Source organism: Temnothorax nylanderi, unplaced genomic scaffold (genome assembly GCF_030848795.1).
Source record: "Temnothorax nylanderi isolate EJ_2023f unplaced genomic scaffold, tnyl_v1.0 TNYL_tig0122_pilon, whole genome shotgun sequence".
Classification (NCBI taxonomy): Eukaryota; Metazoa; Arthropoda; class Insecta; order Hymenoptera; family Formicidae; genus Temnothorax; species Temnothorax nylanderi.
Window position 1 is genome coordinate 351,281 of NW_027249184.1, and position 12,424 is coordinate 363,704.

Genomic DNA, 12,424 nt, shown 5'->3' on the forward strand with positions numbered 1-12,424 from the left:
GAACACACCCTGAAATGAAACAAGGGGGGCCTATTACGTATTTCTCGCGCGAACTAAAAATGCGGAAAGTGAACAGATTTACTAGATTTCGACAAATGAAATTGTAGATTCTCTAGTGAATTTCCTCACTTTTGTAATTTTCACCTCGTCCCAAGATACAGAATCGACCCCCAGGAGACAAACGTTGAGTGAGCTCTCGTTATTGGTTCTACACTTAGATCCGGAGAAGAACCAAAGGCAAGAACCAATCATATTAAAGAATCACTGAGCGCTTACTCAACAGTTGTGTTTCCTGAACGCGGGCATTCCAGTATAGTATGTTCACTGCACAGTTTTGGCTGCGTTCCAAAATTCACTCTGAGTAACTAACGTCTATAGTTTACGTCACGTACATACACTATAGCATTTTAGCTAGAGTGAATTTTGGAACGCATACATACATACATACATCGGGCCGTGTAAACGTAGTCTAATTTAATAGCCAGATACATTGAGAGCCATTGCATATCACATGATACGAAAGTGAGATATATGACCTTTGTCAATTAGCTACTTACGTCCCCCCTTACGTCAAACGGTGTAATAGCGTAAAAAATCGCGAGGTATGTATGTATGTAAATATATGCATACACTGGCATACACCCGCCAGTGGCGCCCGCGCACACCAGACAGATTAAAGATCACTTGGCTAGTCTTCGCGCGGCTCTACTTCAACACCGCTTTTTACATGTCCAGATTGGTCCAGATCCAGCACATAGCCACATAGCATATTCACGCTGCAGGCTGCAACTGTGAACTTCTCTCTCTCTCTCTCTCTCTCTCTGACGAGTTCTTGAAATTTAATATCATTACATCGCCACTGTTGTTATCTACTTACTGCTGTCTTGTGTTGACAACATGAATACCAGATTCACCGGAATAGAATTGGGACCTCCTATCGAAGTTTTTGCGTTGCAAAAAGCATTCGTCGACGATACTTACGAGAATAAAGTTAATCTTACTATCGGAGGTATGTAACGATTTTATTTCTAATAAGTATTATGTTCGAGACTAAGTTTCTTATCCGATTTTTACTAAAGAAAGACAAGATCGATTTTATTCATACTGCAGATTTACAGTGATGCTTGCCTTTAGCAAGTTTTTCAAAAAGTTAGCACTTTTTCTATTAAATTAACATATTTTACATTTTAATAAACATAACTAAAAACTATATGAGTTGTGTGTAAGATAACACTTTTTTTTTATCTCTATACCTTGAATCCTTGGGTTACTTCCAAAGTGATTACATAATGTTCCATGTCACTCACACACAGATACCTACGCACACATACACGCAATTTTTCTTGCTCAATTATTGTAAAAAAATAATATATAAAAGAGCAAATAAGAATCTATAAGTTTTATCAAATGCATCATCTTAAAAATCTAACAGATTAATTTTTTTTATACATCTGTGAATATAAGTATTAATTAATATTGACAGTATTACGTAACAAAATTGTTTCTCAATTTGCGTAAGAACATTTCTCGAAACATAAATTTTGCATACTTTAAAGCCCAATTTGTATTTCTCTTTGTAATTTATACACGCTTAATTAATTTTATGCTGTAACATCTACCTATAATCTACCTATGAATCATTAAAAAAATATAGAAATTCTTTTCAGCTTATCGTACCAACGAAGGTAAACCATGGGTTCTACCAGTTGTAAGAAAGGTAGAAAAGTCACTTGCAGCCGATGATTTACAAAATCATGAATATTTGCCAGTTCTTGGCTTAGAAGCGTTTAGCGAAGCTGCTACGAGTATGTTATTAGGTACAAATTCTCCTGTTATTGCCCAAGGGCGTGCCTTTGGTATTCAGTCGCTTTCCGGTACTGGAGCACTGCGTGTTGCTGCTGAATTTTTCAGTCGTATTCTACATTACGATACCTTTTATTATAGTAAACCTTCCTGGGGTAAGTAAATTTCAGAGAATAATACGTTCTTCTTATTCCATCTACTAGTGAAAATTTCCATGTATCGTAAGATTATGTGCTGGCAGAAAATCACAGACTGGTATTTACTAATGGAGGATTTAAAAACGCTCGCGAATATACATATTGGGATGAAAAGACTCATAACATCGATTTAGAAGGAATGCTCCGTGATTTACGAGATGCTCCAAAAAATGCTGTAATTATTCTACATTCGTGTGCACACAATCCCACTGGATGCGATCCAACTCCGGAGCAATGGACTAAAATAGCTGATGTCATACAGGAAAAACAACTTTTTCCACTATTTGACAGTGCATATCAGGTCAATATCTAAGCAAACTTAATTATCATGATTATTTTTATAACACGCTTTAGTAAATCTGAACATTGATTCTTAATAGGGTTTTGCAAGTGGAGATTTAGATAAAGATGCATATGCTGTACGAATGTTTGCCGAACGTGGAATCGAATTCATCTGTACGCAAAGTTTTGCAAAAAATTTTGGATTATACAACGAAAGAGTTGGTAACATCGTGTTTGTGTTGGCCGATACGAAGGAGATAGTTCAAGTTAAATCACAATTAACGTTAATTATCCGAGGAATGTATAGCAATCCTCCTAATCACGGTGCTCGAATTGTTGCGACTGTGCTGAGGAATCCAGAGCTCTTTGAGGAATGGTATTGATTTGTAAAATCTATAAAATATAAAACACCGAAAAACAATTGTATTCTAATTACTATAATAATGCGATTTGATATTTTAGGAAAGATCATATTAGAACAATGTCTAGTAGAATTAAACAAATGAGAGTAGGCTTGCATCATAGACTGCTCAAATTAGGTACCCCAGGTATTTGGGATCATATTATTCAGCAAATTGGAATGTTTTCATATACAGGACTCACTGGTTAGTTGTAAAAATTATATTTTTTGTTTTACAATATGCAATTGATTTGATAAAACTATGCTATGTTATAAAAAGGTTACCAAAACAATTTTTTCTCCAATTTTTTTTTAGAGAAACAAGTGCAGCATCTAAGAGATCATTATCACATTTATATGTTACGCAGTGGGCGTATCAATATGTGCGGACTCAATGAAAATAATTTGGATTATGTGGCAAACGCAATTAATGAAACGATGAAGCTGTTTCCAGAAGCACAGAACGACTGTACGTGTTAAGATAGAATATTAAAAGTACAAATTAATAATCAAGCATAATAAAAATATGGCAATATTTATATATTTTATATGCCAAAGCTGTTCAAAAAGTTCGAACTTTGTCTTGGGTTTTACTTGCAACTTAGTCAGCTTTCTCTCCTTCTGAACCCCAAAAATTATAAAGACAAAGTTCGGGAACTTTTTAAACAGCTCTCGTGTATATATATACCCAATATTAGTAAAAAATAATTTTTATTATTAATTAGAAATTATTTTTTACTAATATTGGTTATATAAAGTCATGCATTTTGTCCTTATCTGGCTTTGACATCGAATTATATACAGTTATCTTTCCTGCGTTAAATTGTCTTTTTTTTTCACTTTTCTTTACTACAAACTTTTACAAGATAAAGTACAAAACATTGCAAAGTATTACAATGATGCCAAATTTTCTATGTGTATAAATTATATATCATGCGTATTGTTATATGAAAATTTTTTTTAGATATGTATGTAGTTCATATTGTTAAAAGTAAAAGTTATCTAGTAGCTTAGGAAAATTGTTATGCTGTGAAAATTATCAAGTGTTCTAAATTAATAACTGGAAAAGTAAATATAACTTGTTTGTTGTTAGAAATTTTAGCAGATTTTATAATCTATATAATTTCATGATTTTAAACTACAGAATAAAAGATATATACATAGCTTGTGTAGAAAAAGATATATCTCTATTATGAAAAAAAAATTATATATATATATATATATACACAAGAAAAATATCTTGATATTAAAGTGATAATAGTTTGGATCTGTTTTAATAATTATGCTATGTGTGATAAAAGAATTGATTTAGATTAAACTTGGATATTTTCTTCATAACAGTAATATATCTAATAGCACTATACAAAAAATAAATGTTCTTATCGATTAAAAAAAGAGCACGAAAATAGAAATTAGTTTATAGATATCGCAATTTGTTGGTACTATAGAACATAGGAAAATAACAATAAATAACATTTAGCGATATCTAGTGATTCTCCAACATACAGTGGGCTTCCTTATAAAAGAGTGTGTACATGTGCATATATGAATTAGAATTATATGTATTATATGTATCTTATTAAACTTTTATGAAAACAAATATATTGATAAACGTTAATTGAATAGTAAGCGCAACTAATACACATGAAAAATATCACATATCAGACATATGTATGGTAAAATAGTTTATAATGTGAATATATTTTTGTGATAATTATTCTGTTCCGAAATCAAAACCAACCGATAGTCGTGGAAAATAGACACATGGTATAGTCAACAGTGGAAAAGGATATAGATTAATATAATGTATACAGACATGGTTTAGAAAAGTTGTGTATACATAACGTATTTATAGATAACAAGCACATTTCTTAAATCTGAAAATAAAACATGTTTTCTTTCGTTCCTAAATATAATTTAATGTTTTTATCTAATAATATAGATATTTATCAAATATAGTCTAATAATATAAATATATGTACATATATTATACATACTAATGCTGTATAATGTTATATTTAAAATATCAAAGGTGATAACATAGAATATCTCGCTATCATTTAAAGATTTTAAAGCAAACTGGGTAACAAATTTTGTAAAAATTAACAAAACGAATTAATAGTCTTTCTTTATTAGAATATAAATAGAGGCTCGCCTATTTCTTATGCAATTGTTCTGAATTCTTTAATTGGATTTATGTAAACATATATTGTTAAGACTTGAATAAGTTATTCAACTACAAGCAATGCCCATTGTGTTCGTTAAGGTTTTTCTTACTCCGTCCACTTGGATGCTTTTTTCACTAATACCACAGTGTCGTCTGATTTAACTAAAGTACGATAATCGTTCCTCTTTTGATTAGAATTCATATAAAATATGTATCCTGAACAACCCAACATTGCTATAACACCGAGAATCATAATGGTTTTGTTCTGCAAATAACATCATTTCATTAATGACAATATTAACAATTTTATAATTTGACAATATCGGCTACGACTCAATTTCGAGAAGTTGTCGAACCGATTGTCAAAGTTTTATAATCTTACCGGCTTGATATACAACTCGAAATTAACGGCACGGAATAACGTAGTGCTCCGTAATGATCGTAAACCATCACCTGGCGTTGTTTGACGAGTATTTTTATTTTTATTCATCGCGTTATCTTTCAGCTGCAAAGTTTTACATTCACGTTCCTCAGTCGTCCACGGTCCACACCACATTCGTCAGATCAGACACACTTATGTCCTTACGTATGTCTAATCGTGTGAAATGTGTAAATAACTTAACCCACTTAACCTAATTTGGGGAGAGATCTATTTAGATTGGGCTTAAGGTCGGTATCCTCTGTCGGTATCATATTCTATATATTAATAACATTGTTGCGCCGGTTGCGCGTTGTAACTAAACTATAATAACTTGAAACTTGAATGACTTGAACGTCTTGAACCCCATTCAACGATTCAACCTGTCTTACCTGTCTGCGAAAGGATTAAGGAATGCTTATAGCAGAGAGAAGGAAATCGGCCGGTTTATAGATGCATATTTATTTGGCAGCATCAAATAAACCGCACCGCACCCGAAATCTCTCTCTTATTGGCTGCCAGATAATTACGGAGTTCACGAGTTGCGGCCAATGCGGCCATGTTACGGCGTACGCGACACACGCGACACACGGCGACACGGCGACACCGCGACACGTAGATCGTAGCAGATCTGGAGCACTCTGAGCAGATCGTAGAATCCTAACAACACGCATACACATACTTCGTGATATAAGAAAGCTTGACAATATATTTATTTGCGCGCTAAGTTGAAGAGTATCTTAACCCTTGCGAATTTAATAATGCGAATGTTTATGAGCGGTATTGTCATCTTTTGAGGGGCGTTATATGTTGTATAAACTACCTCCCTCGGAATGGGAATGAAGCTAATGTAAAAAAAAGGGTAAGCAGAATTGTAAATTTTTTATAATATATCGTCGGACGGCGCAACATGTCATGTTTTTAAAAACAATTCGTCAAAAGTATACAAGTAAAAACCGCTTCAATTGCATTTCCTCTGCATTTAAAACGAAATAGATCTATTGTCACACTTCTTTGCAGAGAGTTGAGAGGAAAGATATATATATATATATATATATGTATATATATATGTATATATATTTATTTATTTATAGACGGATAGATGTACTCTTTAATTTGTGTAATAATGTCCTTTTTATAAAATGCCGTTCGAAATACAATTATCTGGTTGCTATCTGGTTTTTTGTGCCGCTACACTATGATTTTGACATTATTTCAAATTTGCAGGTTATTCTTTATTTGACTGACCATAAAAATGCCAGGTTGTGCGGCTGTTGGTTGCAACAATCGCAGCGAAAAAGGATATATCATGAAATGTTTCCCTCGCGATCCAAAATTGAGAAAAATCTGGCAGGATCGCGTCGCAAGAGCCGATTGGGAACCATCTAACAATTCCTTTCTGTGTCACGTACATTTTGAACCTAAGGAATGGTCTGTAACCGAAAATGGTAGAATCAGACTAAAGAAGAATGCCATCCCATCTATCTTCACTGTAACGTCAACTAGAAAATCTGCCAAAAAGCGTATCAAGTTAACCAATGCCAAGAATGAAAACGTATGTGAAAACGATTATATGACAGAGTCTTTGGAAAATGATACTGAACATTCGTCGATTGGCCTGCACTTGGAAGAAAAGGATTCTGATTCGCAGGATGTCGATAATCCTATACCATCTATACCGTCGTTTGTATATCAACAAGCAAATCATTCTCCAATAAAGATAGAAAATAAACAAGCACTTTATGGTCAGTATATAGATATTATGAACGATCTTCAACAGGAAAATATTATTATAATTTCAGATGATAATAATATGGAGATGGAGAGTAATGCCAAGGAAAACGACGCTGGAAAAGCAAGCGCGGAGAATAAAAAAACTATCAGTGATTTTATAGCAAAAATAAACTCAACTGGTAACCAGAATGAGAATGTCGCTGTAAAAACAGAAATAAAACGAGACATCGATCAGGTCTTCGATGATACTTACGACGAAATAGAAGAGAAATTAAAGCAAATTTGCGACGGTCACCGCGAAGAGAACAATATATCTAATATGGAGGTGGAACTAGATTCAATCTCTAGGAATCGGAAAGGAACTTTAGAGAAACCAGTAATGCAAATGCCATTTCACAAAAGTATAAATTATAAATATTCGTCGAGGAATGAAATTGGAGAGATGCTTACGGACAATAGAGATAACATCGAGATTATCTTTGGTAGTGAAAGCGGAGAAGAATTTGCACGTGTCCCTAGGTGTACATTTTACAACAGTGGAACTAATGACGTTGATAAGCTGGTTCAACATACCACCAATGGCGATTATATTGTTGACAACAAAGAGATCGATGAAACTTGTGGATACACAGAAGAAGCTTTCAGCAGAGATAATGTATATGTTGCGTCAAACCTGAAAACTGCTGTAAAGGGTAAACGGAGAACACGAGAGGAAGTTATGAAATCTATAAAAAGGTCAGTTCAAAATGCATCTTTCCCGGATACAAATTCTATGAGTAACAGCGATACTTCGGACATCGTGGAAGTAGAAAATGAAGTAAGAAAGGAACTGAATGTTGTATCTGAAATTGCGCAATACAACGAAGACGATATTATATTAGATACGACAAAATTCACAGTCAAGGTGACAGGTGATCGCGAAGATGTATTTGATATTATGCAAGATTTATTTCAAGATACAAAAGATTTTACCATTGAAGAACATAAACAAGAAGATAATACTTGTTTACAGCAAAAAAATAATGCACCTGTTACATCTATTATAACAATAGACGATTATCCGATAGGAAGAAATTCTACAGATAAACGCAACAACGATATTTTTCCGCCAAGTATTGCGCCAAGAGACAATGATCAAGTATCGTTCGTTTTGTCAACTTTAAAAAATGATGAATGTCTGACCACAAGGTTACTGTCACCGCATATGGACGAAGAGAAGGGTTTAGACCATTTAGACATAAATAATGCCATTGACAGCGTTATCGAACAATCGACGACCAATGTATATACTAATAAATGTGAATACAAGAAATTACAAGAAAAAGTGAAACTGCAAGAGACTGTTATCGGACAATTATCTAATCAACTCATTTTGCTTAAGGACTTGGAGAAAAAACTGCAGAATAAAAATTTGGTGCTTAAAGCAAGGACGAAGAAAATAGAAAGAAAGATGAATGAATTGAACAAAAGTACGGATGGCACACCATCTTCAACGAGCTACAAACAAACGGACATGAGACAAAAGTTGATTTACGATTTATCGAACAGAATGAGTAATCTTGAAGAGACGAATAAAAATTTAATGAAAACTATAACTATAGAATGTCAACAAAAAAGGCAGCTGGAGAGCCAAATCAAACAAAGAGACAAACGAATAAAAGAGCTCAACTGGAAATTGGAGAAGGCTTCGAAATATCTCGAGCGAGCAGAGAAAAATACCAACACATATAAGAGGAAGATGTTAAATATGCAAACTTTTATGAGAAGAAAGAAGCTCTTGGACGGGAATACGAGTAGATATCACGAAATTATGATAGATAATATGAAGGAAGACTATTCCGAGAGGGTTCTAACAATGGCGATAGAAATTAAAGAAATCTGCGGTACAAATGGATACAACAAGTTGTTAAATTACGGGTTTCCACTTCCAGCATTGTCGGTTTTGCAAGCTCCTCCGAGTGACAGGATCTCCGATTCCAGTAAAACTAATAACAAAATTCGACAAGTGATCTCTTTAAAACAAAATACGAACGAAGAACGCGATACTCAGCCCATGGAAAGTGACGTGGAAATTTATACCCAGTATCATCATGCGGAAAACGCAACATCGCTTTGCGGAGAAATCGTGATGGACGGTACGGAAACTGTAACAGGCACGGTTCAAGATATTTTTGAGGAAAGTAATGACGACGTGGATGATTTCAGTACAAATGAATTGAAAGAACATTTTATGTTACAATTGAACGCAGTTATGTAATTATGAATTAATTGCACGCATACAAAATTATATATTAACATCTTTTATCTTCGAATATGTATAATAGTAATACTTAATAACAACAACACAACAACACATCAATAATGTATAAGAGATTTATGATTTATGGATATATCATTGTGTATAATAATCATCTCTAATATAAAATGCTATCAATACTATTTATTGTACAATGATGAATGATGTCACACGCATTGTAGCACTGAATCTTACTTCGGATGACTTTGTGTCTGTGCAAATACATGTACAAATATTTTTAAAAGTGAAGTAAAACTACACTTTTCTCATAAAACTTTATTTTCTCTTAACTTAAATGATAAGTTGTTATATTAAACTGTTATTTACAATCTTCGTGTAAGTTTCTATATTTATTTCATTTTTCGCGATTGTGTACATACAAACGAGGGGTGGGGCAACTGGGGCATCTATCAAACTTTATAACAGCGAGTTGCAAAGTCGACGTATGTACCCTTGATCTCTGATTCGACTTCGATGAGTAAACAATAGATGTAGATACACTTTACCTATCATTTTAATTAGAAATTGAATATTAAGAACTGCGCGCCTTACCCTGTAATCGCATTAAAAGTTTGCTCTTGGCATAAAATGAAGCGAATCGCGGCCGTTTCGAGCGGTGTAGCTGCAGGCTGCACTGGCTGCAGGCCAACGGCCAACAAGCCAACAACTTGAACAACCAACAACGTTTCTATGGCGACGTTTTTTCAGCTACCAAACCAAAGTATCAAGACTGCCAAGTACCATCATAGCATGAGCTTGAGTTACCAGCTAATAGCTATCAGCTTTCATACGAACGGAAGCTATCGCATTAATATTCTGTGCTGCTCGCGAATCTCGCGATAAACAATATTCAACGCGAATATACGATCGCGTTTTAGTTACATTTTACGTAAATCATCTATCTAAATAAATGGCGGCAGCAATCAAAGATCAACGCACAATTCCCGCTATGGACACGCTGGTCAAGTATGATAATCCAGTTTTGATTACGACTCATCCAGAGAAGGTACGACGAATTTTTATCATCATTTTCTATTATTACACAAATTAAAATTTCTCTGAGAAGATGCTCGTGCATGTGCATATATATGCACGAATACGGAACAATAAATATATAAATAAAAAAAATATATATATATATATATATTTGCTAATGTATCTTTTTCATTAAACAACAGGTACGTAAGGATTCAGCATTGGCAAAAGTCGGTATAGCTGCTTGCAAAATTCAAACAACTTCAGCTTCAGCTGATACACGACGGGAAACTATTGAAATTTTAAATAGAATTTTACCGCCGAAGGAATGGGAAGAGGATGGCCAGATATGGACTCAACGTGTAAAATTAGATAAATTTTTAAAAAAGCTAATCTATCTTTTCAATCGTGCAACGTTGTTGTGTATGTACGATAGTCCACAAATGGCTATATTATTTAGGTGTCGAGTACTCCCGCAACACGATTAGATGTGATAAATTTACAAGAGCAACTTGATATGCGATTGCAACAAAGACAGGCCAGAGAAACCGGTATTTGTCCCGTTCGTAGGCAGCTCTATGCCCAATGTTTCGGTATAAACACATTCGTATACAGATTTACACGTTTATATATATATATATATAGATAACTCATAAGCTTTATGTCTAATACATGAGGTAAATTGAGATAAAAATACACATTTGAGTAAATATATATTGTCGTATAATTATTACACGTTTCAGATGAATTAATACGGCAAGTAACTGTAAACTGTGCCGAACGTGGATTACTTTTATTGCGAGTAAGGGATGAAATAAAAATGACATTAGCCGCGTACCAGACATTGTATCAAAGTAGCATCGCTTTCGGGATGCGTAAAGCGCTGCAAGTACCTATCTCTTTTTCTAACATCACATCGTACATATCTTTCCAAGTTTATATAAGCTCGTCATCAGGCGAAATACGTTTTGCTTTTGTTTACAGTCTGTAAAATTTAGCATACGATGGTTGATAAAAAAAGACCTTACTTTTACAGGCCGAGCAAGGTAAGGAAAATTTGATTAATACAGCCGAGGAATTGAGATTACAAAAAATTGATTTGGAGAAAACGGTTGCGGAATTAAGGCTCAAGTATGATCAGTCTGAGAAAAGATCGGCCGAATTAAGGGAAGCGGAGGAAAAAAAACACATGGAAGAAGTGCAGTTTCTTAAAAAGACAAACTTGCAATTAAAGGTAAAAATATTTATTTCATTTTGAAGCGGTAAAGGAGCTTCAAAAGGGGCGCCTACTTACAAGTTATTACGTATAGATGTTAAGATATTGTATATATTTGTATAACGAAAGGGCACAGAGCCGCAACAAGATGTTCGCGTTAAATTATTTTTAATTTTAATAGATATTTTCCAACCATAATAACTGCGCGCCGACTAATTTCGTCAGACTTGCAACACACAATTAGATAAGAGATAAGACGAGAATTAAAATATTAAAAATTCTTTCATACTTGTTTACCTTCGTCAAAAATCGTCAAAAAAAGAGAGAATGTAGAGAGAGAATCTGATAATAAACTAAATATGATTCAAAATTTTGAGATATGTGCATAAACACTGATATTTTAAAATGCATAAAATATAGATATATATTCAGATTGAGCTACATAAATACAAATGTTTTTAAATGCTTAAGATAAAATAATATAATTGTAATATACATATTTTGCAACATGTATTTTTTATTTGCATATTTTATATAGACATATTAAATGACTGACTAAGCTAAACTGTTATTCATGTATTATTGTAAAAAATACATGAATAAACCAATTATACTAATTATAATTTTCAGACGCAATTGGAAGGTATAATTGCATCAAAAAAGTGAGAAATTATCACGCGAAGAGAATCTTCACTTATAAAACAGTTTGTGTTGACTACAATACATGTTATCTATACAAGAATTATATGTGTGTGTGTGTGTGTGTGTTGTGCACTGGCGCACTCCTATGCAGTTGCTAATAATAAACAAACTTGCATGTAATATGTAACATGTAACTGTTGAACAGGAATGAAAAAAAGTATACTACGTCCAACAAGAGATTATGGTTGGTTCTGCGCATAGGCGAGCAAAGTGGAGGTAAACTTCCTATAGCGT

General features: G+C 33.6%; 4 protein-coding genes across 5 annotated transcripts; 3 read left to right on the plus strand and 1 right to left on the minus strand.

Annotated features, from left to right (window-relative positions):
- Positions 1–446: 446 nt before the first annotated feature.
- Positions 447–4,282, plus strand: Got1 (Glutamate oxaloacetate transaminase 1). 2 transcript variants are annotated; one of them, XM_071713313.1, is made up of 7 exons: positions 447–602; positions 736–1,009; positions 1,668–1,958; positions 2,030–2,301; positions 2,381–2,658; positions 2,745–2,887; positions 2,999–4,282. In XM_071713313.1, the coding sequence occupies exons 2-7, from the start codon at positions 898–900 to the stop codon at positions 3,160–3,162; spliced, it is 1,260 nt and encodes a 419-aa protein (XP_071569414.1). In that variant the 5' UTR covers positions 447–602; positions 736–897; the 3' UTR covers positions 3,163–4,282. The 2 variants fall into 2 exon arrangements, with proteins under 2 accessions (XP_071569414.1, XP_071569415.1); XM_071713314.1 differs by having other exon boundaries at positions 448–602; positions 2,045–2,301.
- A 515-nt stretch (positions 4,283–4,797) lies between these two features.
- Positions 4,798–5,813, minus strand: LOC139776568 (small integral membrane protein 8). Its single transcript, XM_071713319.1, has 3 exons — positions 5,660–5,813; positions 5,232–5,481; positions 4,798–5,114 (listed from the first exon to the last, which is right to left on the minus strand). The coding sequence occupies exons 2-3, from the start codon at positions 5,403–5,405 to the stop codon at positions 4,956–4,958; spliced, it is 333 nt and encodes a 110-aa protein (XP_071569420.1). The 5' UTR covers positions 5,406–5,481; positions 5,660–5,813; the 3' UTR covers positions 4,798–4,955.
- Positions 5,814–5,852: 39 nt separating this feature from the next.
- LOC139776552 (uncharacterized) lies at positions 5,853–9,630 on the plus strand. The gene is made up of 2 exons (XM_071713293.1): positions 5,853–6,129; positions 6,495–9,630. Exon 2 carries the CDS (start codon positions 6,523–6,525, stop codon positions 9,256–9,258), a length of 2,736 nt encoding a protein of 911 aa, XP_071569394.1. The 5' UTR covers positions 5,853–6,129; positions 6,495–6,522; the 3' UTR covers positions 9,259–9,630.
- Positions 9,631–9,902: 272 nt separating this feature from the next.
- Positions 9,903–12,415, plus strand: Dnali1 (Putative inner dynein arm light chain, axonemal Dnali1). The gene is made up of 6 exons (XM_071713315.1): positions 9,903–10,303; positions 10,476–10,634; positions 10,733–10,865; positions 11,016–11,161; positions 11,309–11,506; positions 12,119–12,415. Exons 1-6 carry the CDS (start codon positions 10,208–10,210, stop codon positions 12,152–12,154), a joined length of 768 nt encoding a protein of 255 aa, XP_071569416.1. The 5' UTR covers positions 9,903–10,207; the 3' UTR covers positions 12,155–12,415.
- Positions 12,416–12,424: the final 9 nt, after the last annotated feature.

What these genes read in the sequence shown, in the direction of transcription:
- LOC139776568 (XM_071713319.1), bottom strand. Translation starts at nt 5,405, where the DNA reads ATGTGGTGTGGACCGTGGACGACTGAGGAACGTGAATGTAAAACTTTG. An exon ending in TCGAGTTGTATATCAAGCCG is followed by an intron (nt 5,115 to 5,231) that starts GTAAGATTATAA and finishes TGTTATTTGCAG; the next exon opens with AACAAAACCATTATGATTCT.
- Got1 (XM_071713313.1), top strand. Translation starts at nt 898, where the DNA reads ATGAATACCAGATTCACCGGAATAGAATTGGGACCTCCTATCGAAGTT. An exon ending in CCAGAGCTCTTTGAGGAATG is followed by an intron (nt 2,659 to 2,744) that starts GTATTGATTTGT and finishes TTGATATTTTAG; the next exon opens with GAAAGATCATATTAGAACAA. An exon ending in TTCATATACAGGACTCACTG is followed by an intron (nt 2,888 to 2,998) that starts GTTAGTTGTAAA and finishes ATTTTTTTTTAG; the next exon opens with AGAAACAAGTGCAGCATCTA.
- Dnali1 (XM_071713315.1), top strand. Translation starts at nt 10,208, where the DNA reads ATGGCGGCAGCAATCAAAGATCAACGCACAATTCCCGCTATGGACACG. An exon ending in TTACGACTCATCCAGAGAAG is followed by an intron (nt 10,304 to 10,475) that starts GTACGACGAATT and finishes ATTAAACAACAG; the next exon opens with GTACGTAAGGATTCAGCATT. An exon ending in AGACAAACTTGCAATTAAAG is followed by an intron (nt 11,507 to 12,118) that starts GTAAAAATATTT and finishes TATAATTTTCAG; the next exon opens with ACGCAATTGGAAGGTATAAT.
- LOC139776552 (XM_071713293.1), top strand. Translation starts at nt 6,523, where the DNA reads ATGCCAGGTTGTGCGGCTGTTGGTTGCAACAATCGCAGCGAAAAAGGA.